This window comes from Syngnathus scovelli, chromosome 15 (genome assembly GCF_024217435.2).
Source record: "Syngnathus scovelli strain Florida chromosome 15, RoL_Ssco_1.2, whole genome shotgun sequence".
Classification (NCBI taxonomy): Eukaryota; Metazoa; Chordata; class Actinopteri; order Syngnathiformes; family Syngnathidae; genus Syngnathus; species Syngnathus scovelli.
In genome coordinates, this window is record NC_090861.1 from 1,775,858 (window position 1) to 1,797,965 (window position 22,108).

The 22,108-nt window shown below is 43.0% G+C and overlaps 3 protein-coding genes across 6 annotated transcripts in view; 1 reads left to right on the forward strand and 2 right to left on the reverse strand.

The window, feature by feature from the left end:
* aff4 (AF4/FMR2 family, member 4) overlaps positions 1-12,485 on the reverse strand; it is a 20,386-nt gene extending 7,901 nt beyond the window's left edge. Inside the window, exons 1-4 of one of the 2 annotated variants that reach the window (XM_049742558.2) lie at positions 12,181-12,485; positions 3,566-3,695; positions 379-1,164; positions 15-53 (exon numbers count right to left, since the gene is read on the reverse strand). In XM_049742558.2, coding sequence (XP_049598515.1) covers positions 15-53; positions 379-1,164; positions 3,566-3,691 — 951 coding nt within the window. In that variant the 5' untranslated portion in view covers positions 3,692-3,695; positions 12,181-12,485. Of the gene's footprint in view, positions 1-14; positions 54-378; positions 1,165-3,565; positions 3,696-6,882; positions 8,085-12,180 lie in introns of those variants that run through there. The other variant, XM_049742557.2, reaches the window with a different exon arrangement.
* A 761-nt stretch (positions 12,486-13,246) lies between these two features.
* zcchc10 (zinc finger, CCHC domain containing 10) lies at positions 13,247-15,052 on the reverse strand. 2 transcript variants are annotated; one of them, XM_049742571.2, is made up of 4 exons: positions 14,894-15,052; positions 14,201-14,362; positions 14,044-14,082; positions 13,247-13,818 (listed from the first exon to the last, which is right to left on the reverse strand). In XM_049742571.2, exons 1-4 carry the CDS (start codon positions 14,932-14,934, stop codon positions 13,590-13,592), a joined length of 471 nt encoding a protein of 156 aa, XP_049598528.1. In that variant the 5' UTR covers positions 14,935-15,052; the 3' UTR covers positions 13,247-13,589. The 2 variants fall into 2 exon arrangements, with proteins under 2 accessions (XP_049598528.1, XP_049598529.1); XM_049742572.2 differs by having other exon boundaries at positions 14,201-14,331; positions 14,894-14,988.
* A 589-nt stretch (positions 15,053-15,641) lies between these two features.
* Positions 15,642-21,904, forward strand: hspa4a (heat shock protein 4a). Of its 2 annotated transcripts, XM_049742560.1 has the most exons (20): positions 15,642-15,778; positions 15,903-16,044; positions 16,775-16,832; positions 16,904-17,044; positions 17,154-17,276; positions 17,352-17,451; positions 17,816-17,949; positions 18,028-18,272; positions 18,365-18,441; positions 18,564-18,715; positions 18,796-18,902; positions 18,980-19,113; positions 19,339-19,520; positions 19,869-19,946; positions 20,055-20,204; positions 20,372-20,497; positions 20,575-20,682; positions 20,801-20,920; positions 21,026-21,187; positions 21,261-21,904. In XM_049742560.1, exons 2-20 carry the CDS (start codon positions 15,938-15,940, stop codon positions 21,459-21,461), a joined length of 2,505 nt encoding a protein of 834 aa, XP_049598517.1. In that variant the 5' UTR covers positions 15,642-15,778; positions 15,903-15,937; the 3' UTR covers positions 21,462-21,904. The 2 variants fall into 2 exon arrangements, with proteins under 2 accessions (XP_049598517.1, XP_049598516.1); XM_049742559.1 differs by having other exon boundaries at positions 15,720-16,044.
* Positions 21,905-22,108: the final 204 nt, after the last annotated feature.

Genomic DNA, 22,108 nt, shown 5'->3' on the forward strand with positions numbered 1-22,108 from the left:
ATGTATGTACTTACCTTGAGAATCTCATCAACACAGTTGGAATCCCCAGAACCCTAAAGACATAAACACAAACAAGCTCAAAGGTTAACTTTGAGTCATAAATGACGGCAAACACGACAAGCTACGATAATAACGCGGATAAAGTATTTCCAAAGTAATTGGACTGAACGTAAAGGAGACGCAAAATCAAATAGTCTTGACACTTTCATTGATCTGAAACTCCGTAGGTGCTCCTCTTTATGTTAGCAACCGACTTTAGATGACCTCAGGTAGCTGTTTAATGTGCGTGGGAGTAATATAATGAATGATATTAGTGAGGGGGAAACTGCGGTATGGCATTCTATTTGAGGAAATATGACAATATGCGTCGCGCCGTACCTCTACAGGCTGCGAGGGGATCTTGAGTTTGGTGAGCGAGGCCTTGCCATTGGGCTTCATCTCCCCCATGGTGCTGCTGTGCGACTGTCCACTGTAGCTTTCCGCTTGCGAGCTCTTGGCTTCTGTTGTCTCCTGTCCGTCCATAGGCCTAACATAGGCCGTGGGTTTTTGGAGCATGGAGCCCGGTTTAGACATGAGCGACGGCGGGAAAGCCTGACTCGAGTGCTGTCCGCTGGGGAAAGAGGTGTGAACCCGAGAGGGCGAGTCCCAGTTGGCCTCTCGGTCTCGCGGCGACTTGGACCGGTAGGGCTCCTTGCTGTGATGCTGCTCGGCGGCTAAGGAGCTCCGCGAGTGGCTGTTGCCGCCGGAAGAACTGAGAGAGCCCTTGGCTGGACTGGACGTGTGCGACTTGGAGTGCTCTGAGCCGCCGCTGTGTTTACTTGACTTCTTTTCGCTGTGTCTTTGGCTACCGCTGCTGCCGCCGCTACTGCCGCCGCCGCCCCGCTGACTACTGTGACCGCCTTGCAGTCCGGAGCGTTTCTGAGACTGGGATGAGGAGCCAGCTGCGGCCGGGCCCACGGGAGTCCACTTACTGCTCTGACTGCTGCCACTTCCTCGCTGGTTCTCGCCAAACAAAGGCGCGCCAGATTTCTCCTCGGAGGAAGACGAGCTGTTGGAGGGCTTGGCGTTGAGCTTCGGAAGTGCCTCGCCAATTGGTTCTTTCATCTCGTCGTAATTGCCCAGCATGCTCTGAATACGGCTGGACAGTTTATCTTCTTTGCTGGACTGGAGTAGGAGACCCAAAAAAAATAGGAAAGGAAGAAGTGGGGCAGAGGACAGTGATGGGGAAAACAAGGAGAAGAGAGCATTTAGTCAGCATGGACTTGATCCCCACTAAAAGGACTACAAACTCAAATCTGACGTGATGGAATTTTTACTGCGAAGCAATTTGGACCAGCTCCAATTTGACATTACAGCTTTGATGCTGCGTAAACATTTTGAAATACAATGATTTTATTTTAATACTGTATAACTCCTACAACCAATGAGGTCAGCAATGTCAATTTTGCATCATTAAAATCAAGAAAAGCAAATACGAAAAGTTCACAGGAAATTGCACAATGAGTAATTTCCTCTGCATTGGTTTTGAGCTTTGTGGGAAACTACACAGCACTGAATGCATCACTTGGACTCACCAACAGCACAACAAGTTTTCACTTCTGGTCAAAGTAGTCAAAATGCACTGACATTGTCTCCTCAGCCACATCGTGACAACGCAGCATCAGCAGCAAAGCGAGTAGCTACGCCTCTCCATTCACTCAAGGAACTTTATTTGTCAGAGTAGTTCCACTTTCTAGTTTTGTGGAGTGTATCGATCAAAGCCAGATGTAAAAGCTTCCACTGTGGCCAAAGGTTACGGCCAACCTGCTAACAGCTAGCATGCCACCGTTTAGGGGGCAGTATCCAGTTTCACATCCAGCCTCAGACCACAATTTTGTTCGACAGATTTACACAGAGGAAACTCAAGCAGCTATCTGAGGCAGGAAATCGCTCGCTCGGTCATAACATTGACTTGACTACCCCCTGCTAGTGTGAGCAATTTGAACTTCTTAAGAATGATTTTCAAATGATACGCGACAAACCATGAGGGAGTCGTTTTCAGACTTTGGAAAGTGTAGTTGTTAAAGTGATTCAATTTTTATTTTTTTTAATACAAGCCTGCCCAATTAAGTCCATCTTGCATCCTGTACCACGAAAAACAACACTTAAATCAGCCATGATTCAAACGACCTGAAACCATCTTTATTTGCATCGTGCACAGCCAGATTGATAACCAAAACATGAATGTGAGATTATGCAACAAACTTGATACAAAACAAAAATAAAACAAATGGATGGATATGAACCCTAAATGCCCAATTTCTTCATTCTCTTTCAAGTTTGATTTGATCACAACCGTCTGCTGTTGTACATGTGTAAGGCCTCAGAGGCACTGATGTGCACACGTCTTTAAATGCACCACAGCACACTTCCACTTAGTGGAGCATGACAGGGAGAGCGAGAGAGGGAGAAAAAAAAAAAAAAGTCATGCAGCAACGCTTACGTAAGACGCAGACAAGCAGGAGACCAGAGAACCCGACCGTTAAGACCGAAAACAAATACCCCCGTCTTAAACAGTTGGCTTATTACATGTCGATTTGTGTTCGGCATGTCACTGCTGTCTCACTCGCGACGGCTAAAGATGTCAACTGTGGCAATGTTTTCCCCCCCTTTTACTTTCTCGGGGGTTAAAACACTCAGCTGTCACTCACCTCTGGTCGCCTTTCACATTCCTCACCGTTGCCCGAACGACTCGCTCGAGCTCTGGGGCGGGGGGGGGAGCTACTTAGCTTCGCACAAATCCGGTTAGTGGCAAAGATTAGATCAATGCGGGAAGCGCAAATCTTCTTTAGTGTCGTGCGGCCCGGGCCGGAGCAGCCTGGCCCACATCTATGGCTCGAGGAGGTCATGGGATGAGGAAGTGTGTTGTGTTTCACTCTACTATTTCACGAGCGGGCCGCCTAACCTGGGGTGTTAAGTCCAAAGAATGTTTTGTATTGGAAGCTGACAATCTGGCAGGAAGTGTAACATACCACCTCTTGGGTTATAGCCCCCCTTGGGGACACCCCGCAGATTTTCAATACCAATCAAGGTGGGAGCTGTTTTGGAAATGCCCTCCCGCTGGTCCACCGCTCTGGTTCTAGCTTTTAAATGTTCCCCTCAGCCATGTTTTGAATTTTGAACCAAACAATTGCGTGACGCATATCTGCAAAACAACTATTTACGTTTGTAGCCGTAACTACGGACAATTTAGAGTTGATGAACCTACAGTACAATAGCAATTATAATTGTATGACGCACACAACAGAAGAAAAAAAAAAGTTAGAGGGATGTGTCAAATTTTTGTGGCACCTACTCGCTGATTCCATGGCGTCATTTTTTAGAGCCTCTTAATTACAAGTGACTGTCAATCATGTCGTGTCAGTTGTTGAAACATGTCCCACTGACCGAACATGGTTGACAAAGAATAACAGAAACTCTGAGCAGAGTCGGGAGATAAATGTTGCATGTCGAGTAGAAATAAGCTTTTCCGCCCTTGTGTCATCTTTGTGAACAGGATGAACAAGTGTAAATCGAATGATCTTACCACTTTGTAAGGTTCGGGGAAAAGGGGAGAATTTGCTGTAAACGCTTCGCCTCCTCCCTGCTGGATTTCTTGATTTCTCCTTTCTCTTTCTTTCATTCGGAGCACATTCCGGTCCTCACGGTTCATGTTGCTGGAAGCACAAACGACACAAGTCGGTAAATGGGATCACGCGGCATGGCTGTGAATTGGAGCGCTTGCGTTCTGAAACTTTTAAATGACAGTTTGACAGGACGCAGTAACATTTACGGCAAAGTCGATAAAGGACAGTAGGCTAATGCTACACGAGCATCAGCAGTGACAATCGAAAGTAGTCTCTAATAAGCTTAGGCTCGGCTAGACACTGCGGTAGCCTACATTGACTGCAAACAAGTCCCTTGACTAGTTTGGAGACCACTGAAAGCTACTAGACGCCATTTTGGAACGTTAAATAGGAAGGGGGATCAATGGTAGCCATTGTTTTGTGCTTACGAATTAACTGAGTATTTTTACCAACGTAAAGACAACAGGGTCGCAAAACCACAATGGACCTTAATTAGTGCCGCGTCCTTGTTAGCAAAGTGCCGTCGCAAGCACATTTTCCAAACCTTTTGGCTTCAAGCTAATTTGCAAAGCAGCACTCTATTGACGTAACAATGGCAGATACTGTCGCTGATGCCCAACACAAACGAAAAAAATCCCTTTGCCAAAAAATGGAGTGACAACAAACATGTGCACATGTCACGAGCTTCGGACCGTAGCGTGGGTAATCCAAACAGAAGGGAAGTGGGGGCTTAAAGTACTAAAGTGTGTTTGCACGTGTCAATTTGGAGCGGCGAGAAGTCAAGGAGCTGTTACAAGAAGCTCAATGCTCATCCACGAGCTTGTCCAACCGTCAGCTCTGAAACAAGACAAGCACAACATCAAGCCAGGCGTGTCACCTCTCGGTTTTAATCCTCACTGCCTTCGGCTCAGCCAAGAGCAACAAAGATTTGACGTCTGTTGACAGAGAGCACTCGGGCGACCGCCTCCTCATTATTAACGCGGCAAGCTGGGATTACTTGAATTGCTGCTGTCGAGAGGATAGGAAGCAGATGGGTTTTCGAGTCGTTTCAAGTGAGGAAGTCAAACGGTCTGACATTTAACATGTCCTAAAAGAAACCCAATTGACTTTTGAACGAGTCCGACAAATGACCGACCGGTCACAGAAAAATAGATCTCGACTTCTTACGTGCGTGTTCATCCGTAAGATTCCCGATTTCACAATTCAATACTTTTAACTGGGCGTTTTACGTCACTAAATGAGTCATTTACGCTCGGCAGTCCACAGATTTACTATCTCCAAATAGTCTTCATGCAAACAAAGCCCATAATAACCACCGGGTTGTGTTTGTCACACCTAATTAGTGGTGCTTTTATCGGTGTAAATGGGAATGAGTTTAGCTACCCCGAGATGCGCATAATCAACACACCGCAGTTATCGCTCACTAATGGCCATGACTATATTTTCTTGTACTTGTGCACCACAAGAGTCTTTTATACATATTCTAACTGCGCCTACGATTTTACTGCGCAGTATTTCGAAGTACACTTCGGGTGACATCACTGCCAAGGGAATGAAACTCCGCCGTAGTTTAGGTATTCCCTGTAAAGTTTCCTGTAACCTTCTAGTTTCAGCAACTACTTGAGGTTTTAGTTGGAAATGAAGTTGATTCACTCTTTCGATGCAGTCGTAAAATATCTGCTGCCCAGAGCATTCTTCTGAATTTGAGGTACTGGCAGTGCTTGTTTTATGTGAACGAGAGCACATGGTTCTACTTGACGAAAGCAAAATGAGGCACAACATAATTAGCCCAAGTGAGTCATTTAAGATGAACATTTCTGCGTAATTTAATATATAATTCTGGCATTACGGACTCCCTGGAAGCAATAACACAAGGCAAAAACTGTGTTTAACTCAAAAAAAATGTGGGAACGTTAATGCCACTTCTTGGCATGTTGGCTTTCAACAAAAAAAAAAAAAAATTGACACTGGGACAGGTCAGGCTGTGCAAACAGCACATGGCACGATAAGAGGCGGAACAAAATGGACGCCACCAGTGTCGAAACCAATGAGAATGACGAAAGAAAGATGAAGGGCATATATTATGAAAGAAATACACTTTCACTGATGCAACAGTAACCTAAGCCCCACCCACCTTGCGCTTTAAACAAATAAAGATAGAAGATAAAGAAAAAAAAAGGAACAATTTAACTGCTGTTGGCTTCCTTCTCAACTGCACCACCGAAGCTGCCGTGAGTACGCCGATGCATCGTGTAGCTGTGAATAAGCCTGTCAAAGTCACATTTAAGACTCAATGAATAAGCCTGTCAAAGTCACATTTAAGGCTCAATGTGGCAAACGGCCCAAGGCAACAATCCTTTGTAAACACTGCTCATGTCCATTGGGCAAGCTGCTCTGTATGGAGGGTTTTAATAGTTGAATTTAGTTAACTAATTAAAGTTAAAAGTTGCTACAATACTGCTGCAGGTTTGTATGGATTTAATAAAAAAGAGGTGCCGGAAATCGCTTATGATTCAGCGTTATAGCTTTGATATGAGTGACTTTCTATACGCTTATAAAGCCAGTCAAACCACAGCTCAGTTGAAGAATGTTTTCATGGCAATAATAAAACTTGAGTTTCAAACACATGCACGCTAAGCCAATTGACTGCTAAATTTGTTATTGTTGGAAGGTGTGATGGTGAGTGTGAATGTGTGCCGCCCTGCGATTGGCTGGCGACCAGTTTGGGGTGTACCCCGCCGCCTCAAGTGCCGTGTGTGTAAACACGTGCAAAATGTTTGTCCATGACAAGGACGCATCATTTTTTTGGATGACATCGCCAATTTATAGACAGGCATATCGTCCAGGATGTCAGTATTTCTTTCATTTTAAGAGTAAATGGAGCACATCTGCCAACAAAAAAAAGGAGAAAATGAGAGGATGAGCAGAATTTGTGGAGTTGAATTCATTACATAAGTGGCCAGCTCCATTTTATTGTAATCACTCTGTGGTGTGTTGAAAAGGTCAAAGTCTGGCGAGCTGAAAAGCCAGTTCGCTCTGTTCCTAAATTAATCAGCTCATCTGTCATAGGCCAACTCGCAGCAGAAGAGCCAGGGCACATCTTGTATAAAAAAAAAAATTTCCACAAAAGAAGAAAAAAAAAAAAAAAAAGGCCCAATGATGGCTATATATCAACTCTGTGACGGAAGCACTTGAAAAAGCTTCACTTTAGCGTCACTTTTAAATATTCTCAGGTGACAAGAGAATGAAGCGGAAATTTGAATTGAAAGTATCTTACCCTGCTTGAAAGGCCATGGCCCAAAGCACTGAGACATTGGGAGGAGGAGAGAGTTCACCGGCGATTCACAAGTAGTCCTGTCATGGCTTGTCGGCCAGCAAAGTGTGCGTCACCCACCCACCCTCCCTCCCTCCCTCCCTCCCTCATCATTCAACGCTCCTTTCCCTCTTCATCTGTATCCGCCGTCCATAAAGAACTTTTTGCATGACACTTTTACACCTTTTAGAGGTACGCCGTATTTCCTTAGAGTGGAGACAAATCTGACTTGGGATAGAGGAGGTGACTGCTCGTCTCGGGACGTACCAAAAAGGCAAACGGCGGGGGTGTTCGCGTTAGACGTGAGGCTTCGGGAGCCGGCGCAGCTTTTTGTTTCTGTGTGTGTGCAGTTTTGTGTGTGGAGCACAAGAAGGGAAGCGAAACAGAGAGAGAGGGAGGGAGGGATTAGGACAGCAGTGGACAAACAATAGTTGAATTGGCAGAAGCAGAAAATGGATGGAGGAAAGAAAGAGGACACCTGTGCAGAGTCAGCTCATAATCCAAATTTGATGTTCCAACGATCCTAAATAACTCTCCTGTTGACAAGATACTACTCCGTACTATATTGTTATTTTGCATCTGGGCAAAGCATGATAAGAATCTCAGGTGTTCTTTACGCGCCGTCAACACGGCAGAGCAAAAAAAGTAAGCAATGAAAACAGGTTTTGTGACGTCAAGCCGCTCCTTTTATTATGGGACTGATGGTTTATTTAGTGTGCTTTTCATACACGCTTCTTTTTAAACCGGAGGCCTAGCTGTAAGCGACTGAATTTATTTATAGGTCCCCTTCTAATGTTATTCTACTATTATGTTTATTATTTTTGCTTTGGGGTTGTCCTATTCTTGATAGGAAGTGGGTTTCCGTTAGAGAAATTACCATTAGTGTGCAATCAGGAGCAATGATAATTTATTATGCAATGATAATTCATCATTGCTGAGCAATGATAATTGTTCCTTGTTCCAAGCAACACTTTGGATAATGACCAGGCTGAGAATAAAAGCTTTAATTGGGATATGGATCATTATTGCAAATGTGTTCACCTCGCACCCTGAAAATGTAACATTCCGCCATGCGCCAAAGAAGGACATGTTATTTTACACCACAAGGCTTCTTCTCCATGTGATGTCACTCCTCCCAAGCAGGCGAGCCAACCAGGGCCGGACTTTCCGTCAACAAGCGCCCTCCCTTCCCCGTGTCCCTCCCCCCCAACTGTGCCCCAGCACACGTGAAGCGCTGGTACAGCCTCTTAAAGGCACAGTGCGGCTATTTCGGCTGGTAACAAACGCACAATGTTTTCATCAGCTACGCTGGGGTGATGACACCAAGTGACAAATGTGTTGTCATCTCATGTCGCAACGTTTTGATCTGCATAACAACAACAACCCCCCCGAAAAATCTGAACCACAAAATACTTGTGATATTTCTCTGGGAACACACTGGTAAATAAATGGAATGTTGTTAAAGATTATATGGACACAGAAGACTTGTTTTATGGGCCCACAATACAACCCTCTGCCAAATGACGTACAACGGTACCTTGAAGCATTTTACTTGTATGTCAAACCAATTTTCCCTACTGAAATGAACTGAAATGTTATTAATCCATTCAAGCCCATTAAAAAAAAAAAATTACTTGAGTGGAGTTTTTGGGGAAATTTTGGAATGCTTTTACACCTATGGTTCATATAGTTTAATACGACAAAATAAATGTTAACTTCCACTTATATGTGGATGACAAGAATGTTCAACTGACCAACTTAATATTTCATCTGTAGAGGAAATGTTTTGAAAGCCTATGAAAATTATTATAATCAAATCAAAACAGAAAGAAGGTTACAAGAAACGCTGCCGACCGTACTGGAAAGCCCTCAGAGTAAGAAAAACGGGAAAATCTTGCCAAAATCTAGCATCTGCACACCATCACAAACGGATGCAAATTAGTCAAGAGCACCGCATCTTTTTTTCTTGGAAGCAACTGCGGCAACCCCCCACAGGGTAGCTACCCCCCCTCGCTCTATTTAAAGGTCATGCTTGGATTAAGTGGTCAGTTATTTTGAGCACATCAATTATACAGTATATGCCACGTACAGCCATATCGAAAAAGGCATACAAGTAAATCATTTGAACTGAAGACAATGTGCCATCTAGAACAAACTCAATTTGTGATACTATGCACAACAAAGAACCCGAGGAGGACACTCTCTTTAAAAAAAGAATAATAATTGTCATAAGCTACTTTAAGCAATAATCCAACTGCGTTTGTGTGTAGGTAGCTGTGTTTGCACCCCTGGCAGTGTTGAAACAAACCTGCTGAGCGTGTGCATTCTACAGGAGTGTCCGTTCAATAGCTGCGGGCCTGCCTGATATAAACAGCTGTTTGTCGAGGAACGGGGACAAGACCACGTGCGGCCAAGACGAGAAAAACTCATTGTAAATGCAGCATGGATACGTTGCCCAGACCGATGTGATGTAATAACACTTACTCAGGAGGGAGTCCATCTTTGAAATAGTTCAAATATTTTGGCTGAAGGACTGTACATTTTATTCTGGCTAGATATTACAAGGACGCGGTTTTGAATGAGCCAAATATTATTTTTGTCCACTTGGGGTCACCCTGTGTTTGTCCTACTGTAGTATCTGTGACTATGTGTGTGTATGGCTTTAAAAGGATGAATGTTGCTTGACTATCTGTGTGATTGCGTGAGTCGTGGTAATTGCCCGTCCATGTATGAATTTGCTTCTTACATGTTTGCTTTCTTTACTTTTGATTTAGCTCAACTAAATAGTATGTAAAATTCTAATTGGCGTCAATCAAAACAAATGGGAATCTGGCAAGCGCGCTAAGCAGATTACACACGTTTAACCCTACTAAAGATTTACCAATGTTACTCAACCAGTTTTCTCGTTCTGTACTTTAAAGGCAATTCCTACGGGGCTGCAATTTAGTGAGTTAAGTCAAAGAGGCTAAAGTGTGTTTTTATTGTACAATATCACACAACGTACATCGAAATCCATAGCGCGGCGTCGAAAACACAACGTTCAAAACGCAACAATGTCGACACAAGCTGCCACGAGTAAAATCGTGTCAGCGAGCACTCCAATTTCAAGAGGCCTTTCTCCTCGCTATTACACAAACGACACATTATTCCGGCAACGCATTGTGACACGACTGCTAGTGAAACATGACACATAAGCCTCAATTAACTTCCAAACCGTTCCAAAGAACATGCGTCACTCAAGCTTCTCCATTTTGCAAAACCATATTTGTGTGCGTGTGTGTGTGTGTGTGTTGACCTTCTTATCCAACTGTGTCAAAGGCACACAAATAGTGACGCTAGTATCACAACTGTGAGGTAGTTTCCTATATGTATATTGTCCTGATGTTAGTCAGAGGGGGCTGTCAGCCTAGCTACAAATAGAAACACACAAAACATATGGCTTACTAGTGAAGCTATAAATACGCCGAGACACAACAAGCACTCCGATACGAGACAATAAATAACCAATTGACACAAGCTGTTGAGGAAAGGTTGATCTGCATTTTTGTCCAAGTGCTGATATACCATGTCATGATGTGATGCTGTGGTCTGATTAGAGCGAAATCGATTCAACTAGCAGAGAGAGAGATATTCTTTGTGGAAAGCCTACGCGTTTAAACTGAAAGCGGAATTTGTCAGCGGTGGAAGAAATGCTGACTTGATACGAGATTAGAGGCATTTTGACTGGAGTCTTGAGAAGTCACAATAATCACACTGTTTGGGTAAAGGTTGGAGCCGAAACAAACGACGACGACGTTACCCGCAGCTTCAGTTATGTAAGCATAATAAAGGCAAATGCCATTGAATATTTAGTTGAGCAAGGGCGGGACGGGGACAGTTCTATGCCTTCGAGCTTTAATTTTACTAGCCACATAATATCAGATTAAATGGTAACTTGAACTAGATAATGTAACTGATTTCATTCTGTAGTGTAACTGTCACCATAAGTGATCTTGTTTTTTTTTTAACCGGGTTACATGACAGTGGATAATGTTAGTTGTGTAAAACCCACAAGAGTTAATGAACAAAGACACCCAACCCCCTCCCCATACACACCCAACCAGGATGTGTCAACCGAGATAAACAGGTCGGCCACCCTTGTCTCTGTTTGTCTTGTTGATATTGATAGGGCTGAACATTTTGAAAAATATTTTTTCCTCCTCAAAAGAAACATCATTTTAATAGCTATGATGTGGTGCTATAGAACCTTTTAGGCAACAGGCGGAACACAAACGGTGCAGCTCACATGTAGACAGACAACACAACAGTACTCGCAGTCATATGTTCTTTATCTTATACGTAGGATGATTATTATTAGTGCCGTACAGATGAGCTCAGAGGAGAAAGCAGTACAATGCTCATTTAATTGGTGTGACAGCCAATCCATTTGAACTTGGAAAGATGAATAACTCCCTCACCTCCCTTAAAGGTCCCTGGTAAATAGAATTTATACAATTATTCAATGGATTAATCGATTAACAATACCCAGTAGATGCAGCTTTATCCCCCTCTCAAATTCAGTCCTGAAACTCTGTACACACTGCATTAAGACAGTCACGGAACAGATGTTATAGTAAATAAGTAAATATTTGTTTTTATGAACACTTAGACCTACTACGTTACTGCATTTAAATGTTGGCCAGTAATTTTAAAGATGGTGTTTGCTGACAGAAAAAAAGGTTTAGAGCCAGTGATTTATATGAAACAAAACAAACAGGGGGGCAAAGGTAGGGGGAAAAAAGTTTTTGCTGATTTGTGGCTTGTCCTACCAGGGGTCGTAAAGTATTTATTGAAAGCATTTTTTTAGGATTGTTTTTTTTCCCCCGTAAGAGGAAATCCTGATTAAAATTCAAGTTATCATTTGACGTTGAGATAGGAACTTTGATTAAAAACAAATTTTATATTGCTCTTTTGCACACAAAAAAAGCTAGTTAGATAATTTAATATTGTACCATCATAGCAATATTTATTCATATCATTCAGCAATATTTAGCAGAAGCTAAATGCTACTTCCATCCATACCTGCAGATTGGTATGAGCATAAAGCTGGCTAAGCCCCATTCGCTGGTAGTTGGGAGGGGAGCGAAGCTAACGGCTAACAAGCTCGCCAAACATCTAACATTTCCGCAGCCACTTTTATTAACGCTCGCTACAAACGTCGTACAACAACTGCGATCAGTCCATTAGTAAAACACATAGTTTGAGATCATTCGGCATCCTTACCTCTTGTCTTCTTTTTAGGCCCAAACCATTCTAGCTATTGGAAAGCTCTTTTCTTTGTCTTTTCCACTTCCAATTACACGCAAAATGGACCCAGCAAAACGCCGTAACAACTAAGACGGTGCAGCCCAACAGACGGTCCCCATCTCTTCCTCGATTAGGGTTCACATATCGGGAGAAAAACTAGTTAAAATCATTTTTTTCCCGGACGTTCGTTCATGTTTTTATTCCGGGAAAGAAGTGCCTCCTAAGGTAAGGCTGCTAGCTAAGTTCAGCAGTCAGCAGGTACCACAGACAGGAATGGATGCATGGAGGACAGCTAGCTGGTGTTGCGTTTGAGGCTGTCGGACACTTTAATACTCTTTGCAAAACCATGTAAACATAAGCGCAAGTTGCTTTCAGCTGGAAAGTTCTCACGTCTCAATCGAAATATACTTCACATGCACGCTCTGGTGATTTAGACATAAAATAAACAAGTGTCATTCGATTTAAATTGTTTTAAATGAGGAGGTGAGCTACATTGAACTGTTGGAAAGCGGCGACGGCCACTGAGCAACGCCTCCGTTTATTTACTGATTGTGATCATTCCTATTCAAAATGCAACATATCGGTGACGTCCGCATCTCAAATAGTGACGTCCATTCAGGTCATTCTTTACGATTTTTTTAAAACGTACGACAGCGGGGTCATTTGAATCATATCCTGCTCGTGATGTAAAAAGAAAACCCCAGTTTTTTCCCGTCTTGAACAGAATGTTCATTCGGCATTTCCCCCATCAAACGCCACAACTTACTAACTTGATGTAATTTCATCCAGCGTGCATTTATGTGATTTTAGCCCACTCTAGAGCTAGCATTTAAAACTACAACCAAAATATGGCTGTCAAAATACATTTTAAAAACCTACTCAAATTTTGCAAGGCTTAAAACAGTACAGAATTTAAATTAGCCATTTCATTACCTGGAACTAAGAGGAAATTAAAATGTCATCTATTAAGATCCAGAATATTTTTTTACAGTGCTTTATGTATTAATTTGATTTAAAAAAAATAGTATATATATCAAGCGAGACTAGTCAAACTATTTTTTTAATTTGTTTCTTTCAACAGCTTACATTTTCAATAACATGGTAGCAACTTTGCGAGTTACAGAGGAGAAGAAGCTTGGATAAAATACACAGTACTTTAGTCAAGATACAAAGAAAGAGGACATTTTACACCTCAGATAGCTCGAACGGTCGCCCTGAGTAGGATCAACAAAAGAGAACATGTTATTAATAATCTAAAGTCAGCTTTTTGTAAATTTCTAACAAAACTGTACAAGCAGTTTTCCATGTCATCAGCGCAGACGAGATGCAGGAAGATAGACTGCTAAAACAAGAACACATTACACAGTATTACAGCTCCGATTTCCTCATTTCTTTTTCTTCTTCTTCTTTGGAGGTTCCTGATCTGAGTCGCTGCCACTTCCGGAGTCTGAGCTGTCGGAGGATGACGACGATGAAGAGGTGGAAGAAGATGAGCTGTCATCTTCGCTGCTGCTGTCGTCGTCCGAAGATGAGCTCGAGGAATCGCTGCTGTCTGTGGATGAGTCACTGGATGAGCTGTCTGACTCGCTGCTGCTCCCACTTGAGTCTTTAGCCCTGAGAACACATGGCGCCAAGTAAAGCAAACACGTATTAATAGTAGAAAATAGAATCATGAGTATCGATATTACTACGATATTACTAATAGAAAATAAGACGCTTGAGTAAGCATCAAGTTTGAATTTTAATACAAGAATATAGCCTAAATAACCAAATGTACCCTTTGACACTAAGCGGCAACACAAAAAAAAAAAAAAAAAAAAATCCAACAAGGCAACTTACTTTTTGGTTTTCTTCTCGCCGGAGCTTTGATGTCCTGGTCTACAAGCGGAAAGACGTTTAGCTCAAATGCACATGTTCAGGTATCTTACACGATCAAAAGTTGATCTCATAACGCTGCATTGGGTTACAAGATGTGAAGCGACAGAAGTTACCCTACCCGGTGATGCTCCTGGGTTGATTCTCAATTTCCTTCAGCTTTTTCTTCATCTCAACTGTTCTTGAGGGTCTGTGCACATATTTGCGCTTCCCAGTGCATTCGTACGTCCAGTGTCCCATCTCCAAACACTTCTGGCAACGCACGTGTTGTTTGTTAGCCTCCCTAAATGTGACGATGGAAGAAAACAATGACTTCTGATGCCAATAGGGCTCTTTGATGAACATTTTGACCAGCACGGTGGTCAATTAGTTGGCATCTCTTGCCCAGAGGTCATGGTGACTAATAAAGAAAATTAATGGCTGGATAGATGAACAATTCATAAATCATTTCATCAAAAGTTGGAGTATGTAGATGCATGCTCTCTCTTATCTTACAATATTCTTATCAAGTTACTGCCACTGCACGGCAAATGACGCATATACCTAGGCCTACTGGGATAAATTATGACTATGAATTGACCCCTCAAAATGAATATAAAGAGAAGAAAATGTGTAGCTTTTCGTTGAAATGATAATGTACCGAGAGCGGAAAACGGCAAAAACAGCGTAGCTTTGGAGCTTCATTTTGAGCCCGGTAGCTTTGACATAGATGTTTAACTATGTCAAAAAAACATCATTTAGTGCGCAAAAAAACACCATAACGGTCAGAATGTGTGAAAAATACTTTATTTTCGGTTATTAATCGAATACTTACGCTTGCCGCCTGGCGATTATTCTGTGCATGGGAGTCGCCATGTTTAGCTTTACTTTTCTTCTTCGTTTGAAAATAAATCTAGCTCCGTTTTCGAGCAACTAAAGTTGCTTTGCGCCACCCTTGGCTGAAATGGGATACTACAACTAATAAGCTACCCGGACTGGCATTCTGCATTTGGGTACCATTACATGTTTCTAATTATGTCGAGTTTTCTCTAGATTTGTAACTGGAATATCGGTATCAATTGTTATATATTGCATGTGTCTTGTAATAGAGAAAGTCTCACTTTCTTGACAAAAATGTTAACATAACATTTGCAGTTTCACAATGCTTCCCTTTGCTTTGGGTTGATAAAGTCTTTTTGCAAGCAGATGCTGAAGTTGAGCATTTGGTTGTCTTTTGTCACCCTCCCACGAGTCAACTGCTGTCATTCCCACCCATACTACACGTTCGTGCAGTGGGCTGTCAGAGTAACGCACAAAAACGCACACTTTTGTATTGGTTTTCTTCAAAAAGAGTTTCAGTACGGACATATGCCGTCGTAGCTTGTGCCATAATAGAAAAATAAATGAATTAATTCATCATTTTTCAATGTATAATTATAATCCTCAACTCAAGAAATAAAACGTATTGATAAAAAAAAAACAAAGCTGAAGCAAACTGCTAGGAGTGTACATGAATTTGATTTATCGTACTTCAAAACTAATAATATATTTGGAAAAATAAGCATAGAAATAACAGAAAAATGTAGAAGCGTCATCGCTTTAGAAAGATCTAGAACGTAGTTTCTGGAATGATCCAGATCTCGCGATACCTGGTGGTAAAACGACGCAGACCACATTGTAACTGCAGGGAGGCAGAACATATCGGAGCCACCGGTAAACGGTGAGGATTATGACTACAGCTTACCTTAGCACAACTTGAGGGAGCCTCGAAACTACTTATCTGGACTTTTACAACATTGGTATAAGCGTAGCTGTTGGCTTGATGTACTGCTTATAAACCACAGGTGTTCATAGTGAAGTTTGAAGACTCGGCTCGAAGATGTCTGTGGTGGGATTTGACTTGGGCTTTCAAAGCTGCTATGTAGCTGTAGCCCGAGCCGGTGGGATCGAGACCATCGCGAACGAGTACAGCGACAGATGCACGCCGTAAGTCATTGAGATATGCTTCATTTCAATTATCAAGGGAAATGCATTTTTTATTTATAGTTTGCCTCACCGTTGTCTGGTCATGATGTCGCACGTGAACGCATCATTTCTCATGACTCGCTCAGTGGTAGTAGCTAAACTTGATTACTCGTTAATTGCCTAGTAACTACTCTAATTTAAAGTTCAAATGCTTGTGTTCAAAATTTACAAGTGTCACGAATATAACTACAGCTCGCTTGCTGTTCACATAGCAACCACGATTACACACTCGAGCTAGCTTTGTTAGCCAAGATCATAGTTTTTATTAACTGTACATTTAGGAGGTTGAATTCATTCGCCCCGAGCTCACGGGCGGGAGGCGCGGTTCCCTACATTTGCGTTGAGTAATGCTCGGTGTCTCAAGCACCGCCCAACTGGTGTGTTTAGAGTCGCATATTGCGCTACAAAGGCGACGACAGTAGGCCATGCTTGTTGGAAAATTCTAGCAATACTTATGGAAATAACTTTCTGTGAATAATATTTTTGCTTGAACCTTTCTGCATTATTACGTCACACACTGATATTTGTTGATGCCTTTAACATTTTAACGTAAATTAGAATGTGTTTGACAATCTGTATGCAAATAATCATGTTAGGTGTATAATTACGTTTGCTTGATTTGAAAACAATATACTTTTATAAACCAATATCTAAGCAAGTTATAAAAAATAAAACTTGTAAATGTTCTCAGGTCATTTGTCTCATTTGGACCACGAAATCGATCTATTGGAGCCGCTGCAAAGAGCCAGGTGAGCATGCCCTCCGCCAAAACTACATACAGTGATCCGTGTCATGTTCATCCTTCATTCCCTGCGTTCAGGTGGTGACCAATTGTAAGAACACGGTTCAGGGTTTCAAACGGTTCCATGGCCGAGCCTTCTCCGATCCCTACGTTCAGTCGACCAAGTCCAACTTGGTGTATGACCTTGCGCAGATGTCCTCCGGCTCCACTGCTGTTAAGGTGAGATGTGCGAAGGAGCCTCAAGCCTTAGTGCTGTTCATCCAGAATGATTTTTAGCAGACAGTCATGATCTTCTTGCACCCTAATTGAAATACTTCTCGAATGTCAGGTGATGTACATGGAGGAAGAGAAGTTGTTCAGTGTGGAGCAGGTGACCGGGATGCTGCTGACCAAGCTGAAGGAGACAGCTGAGAGCGACCTGAAGAAACCAGTGGCTGACTGCGTCATATCTGTAACCAAATGCTGTTCATTATCTACATATGATTAGGTGTAAACTCACTAGCTAATGTTAACATTCCCTCCACAGGTTCCTTGCTATTTCACCGACGCAGAGAGGAGGTCTGTCATGGATGCCGCCCAGATCGCCGGCCTCAACTGTTTGCGACTAATGAACGAGACCACAGCCGGTACATGATTGGACACACTCTCCACTATATATTAGAATTCCTTTAGTATTTTTACAATGGTCTTAGAGGGATATTATACTTATTTAGCCCTGTTCCTATTTTGAATGAGTCACAAACTGGTATATGCTACTCTGGTGTGACTGAATAGTTTCACTGACATGCTGAAACCTTCATGTATGCTTTTTCCATAAGACACTCCCACAAATCCATGAACTGTGGCCCTCAATTTCAGATGGCAATGTTTTGCCTTCCTAGCTATGGTTGAAGATTTCTATTATATTTGTGAAGGCATATTGTTCAGCAAAGTCCAGTTAAGGCAGCAATGTTGCAAAGACTTAACATTACAATTGTCTGTGTATTGCAGTGACTCTGGCTTATGGCATCTACAAGCAGGACCTGCCAAGTCCAGAAGAGAAGCCCAGGATTGTTGTGTTTGTTGACGTGGGCCACTCCGGTTACCAGGTGTCCGTTTGTGCCTTCAACACGGGGAAGCTGAAGGTGAATATTCAAGAATTGGAAGTGTACGATCACGCAGACACGCTTAGCCGTCAATTATTAACCACTCGTTCTTCGCAGATCCTCGCAACGGCGTTTGATTCAGAGCTGGGCGGTAAGGACTTTGACAACATTCTGGTGAGCCACTTCTGCGAGGAATTTGCCAAGAAGTACAAGATGGACGTCAGGTCCAAGCCTCGCGCGCTGGTACGCCTGTACCAGGAGTGCGAGAAGCTCAAGAAGCTGATGAGCGCCAACTCGTCCGACCTGCCCCTAAACATCGAGTGCTTCATGAATGACATTGATGTCTCCAGTAAGCTCAACAGGTGAGGTTAAAAAAAAAAAAAAAAAGGAGACATGGATGTGTGTGTGTGTTACCATCATCCACAATATTGACCTTGTTGTTTGGCATCCACAGGGGTCAGTTTGAGGAGAAGTGCGCGGGGCTGTTGGCCAAAGTGGAGGCCCCCCTGCGCAGCGTCATGGAACAAGCTAGTGAGTGCATACCACCTTAATGCTAGGGGGATTGTCCACTGTGGAACCATAATTAACTGTAGAGGCATTCGTTGTTTTAAGTAACATTAATTCCAAGCTGGTCTCGTTCTCCCTGTGCCCAGAGTTGAGGAAAGAAGACGTGCACGCTGTTGAGATTGTTGGCGGCGCCTCCAGAATTCCCTCCATCAAAGAGCGCATCAGCAAGTTCTTTGGCAAAGAGCTGAGCACAACTCTGAATGCAGACGAGGCTGTGGCCAGAGGCTGCGCCCTGCAGGTACAGGCTGTACAAATGCAACTTTTGGGTCTCATCATATGCTTTGAGTGAAAATGTGCAAATGTGCTTCCTCCACACAGTGTGCCATCTTGTCTCCGGCCTTCAAAGTCAGAGAGTTTTCCATCACGGACGTTGTTCCTTATTCCATCTCACTTAAATGGAACTCTGCAGTGGAGGATGGAGTGAGGTAAGAAGTTTCCGATCGTTTTAATTGTCTTGACATGTGCTGCGGATGGTCAATAAGGTTATATTTGAACACGACAGCGATTGTGAGGTGTTCCCCAAGAATCACGCCGCCCCCTTCTCCAAAGTGTTGACCTTCTATCGGAAGGAGCCCTTCCTCCTAGAAGCCTACTACAACAACCCCAAGGAGCTGTCCTACCCCAACACCTCCATAGGTAAAGTATGCCCGCCAACAATTGCACCAACAGACGATGATATTAATGTGGATAAAGTTCTGATTTGTTGTTATTGAAGCCACAGTTAACCAGTTCGCTTGATACCAAAATGGCTCCCTGCTGATTGTTTTTATTTGCATCCAATTTGAGTGGCAAAGATGAGTTGAATCGTTGCGTGTCAGACATGGTGAAAACAAGCTAACAGTCTTTACCTTGCCCCCGCAGGGCAGTTCATGATCCAAAACGTGGTCCCTCAGTCAACCGGCGAGAGTGCCAAGGTGAAGGTCAAAGTTCGAGTCAACATTCACGGCGTGTTCAGCGTGTCTGGCGCTTCCCTCGTAGAGGTGCTGAAAGTGACAGATGGAGAGGAGCCCATGGAGACCGACCAGATGGTGAAGGATGAGGAGGTATGCGCAGTGTTGATTTGAACTTGAGGCAGGCAGAAGTCTCGAACACAGCACAAAAACAAAATTGTGGCTTTTGCAGGCGGTGTAAAAGGAAAATGCCATTCACTTTTGCACGGCCTGTCTGGTCACACCTTACCTTAGCATTCAATTTTGTCATCACTATGGAATGTAGCAGGCAGGCACAAGGTGTTTCCTTTGTTCTTCTAAATGCGTCTGTGGTCATTAAATGTAAGATTGTAATATTTTTTTTTTTTACGTTGTCACGGGGCGCGGCAGATATATCTAGAGGAGGTGGTGGCTCACTTTTAGATCATGTTTGACTGTTGTGTTTTGTTGTTCTCATATCAGAACAAAATGCAAGTAGATCAGGAAGATCAAAAAGCAGTTCCTGGTGTAGACAAGAAAGGTGACACAGAGGAGATGGAGGTAAAAGTTGACTTGAGAGACTTGATTATGTGTCGAGCTTCATAAGGGCACAGCGCCTGGCCGTTGCAAATGTCTAGCGGAAAACAATTTCCCACTCCTGATTTTCAGATGGCGACAGAGGAAGGCAAGCAGGATAAGAAGAACGAGCCTCAAGCAAAGAAGCCCAAAGTGAAAACAAAGACGGTGGATCTGCCCATCCAGCCCAATTTGTACTGGCAGATGCCTACCGATGTGCTAAATATGCATGTGGAGAACGAGGTAATGCGCTAGAAAGCACCAGGCATGTCCAGCATGCACTTCAATATAGTTGTAAGCCAAAGGAAATCATCATCAAAAGATGGAAAGTAGAAGCTCCAAAGTAGATATTTCTCACGTGGCCATTTTCCTCACACGCTGGTCATGTCTGATTGTGGTCATGGCTCTAGGGCAAGATGATAATGCAAGACAAGCTGGAGAAAGAGAGGAACGACTCCAAGAACAACGTGGAGGAGTACGTGTACGAAATGAGAGACAAGTTGCACGGCCCCTTGGAGATGTTTGTCACTGAAGCGGTGAGGAAAATATACGTCAAAACCGCCTGTTAATTCCAATTTTCCAGCCTTGATGTTTACTGTTTATCTCCACGCAGGATCGTGACATCTTCTCATTAAAATTGGATGACACCGAGACTTGGCTTTATGAGGATGGAGAGGATGAAAAGAAGCAAGTTTACATTGACAAGCTGGAAGAACTTAAGGTAAAAAAATTTTATTGAAACCATTTAAACGGCTGTTGTGTTATTGCTCGGAATGGCTGTCTAGTAACCGAGGTAACTCGATAAATAATTTAATTGTGCATTAAAATCCTGCCCACAGAAAATCGGGCAGCCTATTGCTGAGAGAGCCATGGAAGCCGAGGAGCGGCCGAGGTCGTTTGAGGAGCTGGGCAGGCAAATCCAATCGTACATGAAGATCATCAATGCCTTCAAGGCAAAGGTAAATTAATTTGTTGGAGTTCACAAGTCCGGACCATTTATGAATTTAAAAAATGTGAAGAATGTACAAAGCAGCCATTATGGACTCGAATGCTTTCCCGCACAGGATGAGCAATATGCACACTTAGATGAGCTGGAAGTGACCCGCCTGGAGAAGCAGGTAAACGACGCCATGGCATGGATGAACAACAAGATGAACCTGCAAAACAAACAAGACCTAACGCTGAACCCGGTGGTCAAAGTCAGCGAGATCCAGGCCAAGTGCAAGGTGCCATATTTGAACTCTCAAATATGCATGATGAGAACTTCACTACAGTTGAATTTGATTTCTCTCCCCACAGGAGCTATACTCAGCATGCAACCCAGTGTTGTCGAAGCCCAAGCCCAAGGTGGACCCGCCGACGGAGAAGACCGACAACGGGCCCACCAACGGGCAGGAGGGAACGACGGAGGGCCAGCCCCCCAACTCAGACAAAAAAACACCCCCAGAATCGGAGCAGAAAACGGCAGAAAACAAGCTCCCCGAAATGGACATTGACTAGGTTTTTGTGCTTTTCGCCCTGATTACGTTGCACTTGTGAGGATCCGGCAGCATTCCCATAGAAGTACTGCTTATTGACTGGTTCCATTTCTTCTGACTACAAACTAGCTCATCTGTAATGGTCACACTGGGATTTATGAATGTTTCCAGTTTACAGTATCTTGTCAAGGCTAAATGGCGAGTTAAATCTCGAATGTCCGGAGTTCATCCTCTTTAAAGTGATGATTTTTTTTTTTTTTTTTTTTGCATTTAGATTAAAAAAGACAGATGTGTTTGTTCAAAGTTCAAACGACAACAGCTTGCTATTTCATTTGTTGTAGGACTTTTCTTATTCATTTAGTTGTATGATTCTTCACTGGTGTTTTTTCTACATAATGCTCACCCAGGTGCTGCCGTTGTTGCTTGTCATTAAATGAGTACAAATAAACATCAAGGACATAAAAATGGGATTCTTCATTTATTCACCAGGACATTATACCTAGACAATGCTAGTTTTATTTCAATTACCACTGGATGAGTGGGTGAGAACTGAAAGATGCAACTTTAAAATGGTATTCGTGTTCACAACTTAACAATTTCTAGACTTCTTGAATTGGAAGTTGAGTTGGAATTGGTATTCGTAACACTGAATTAATTGCCCAAGCATCA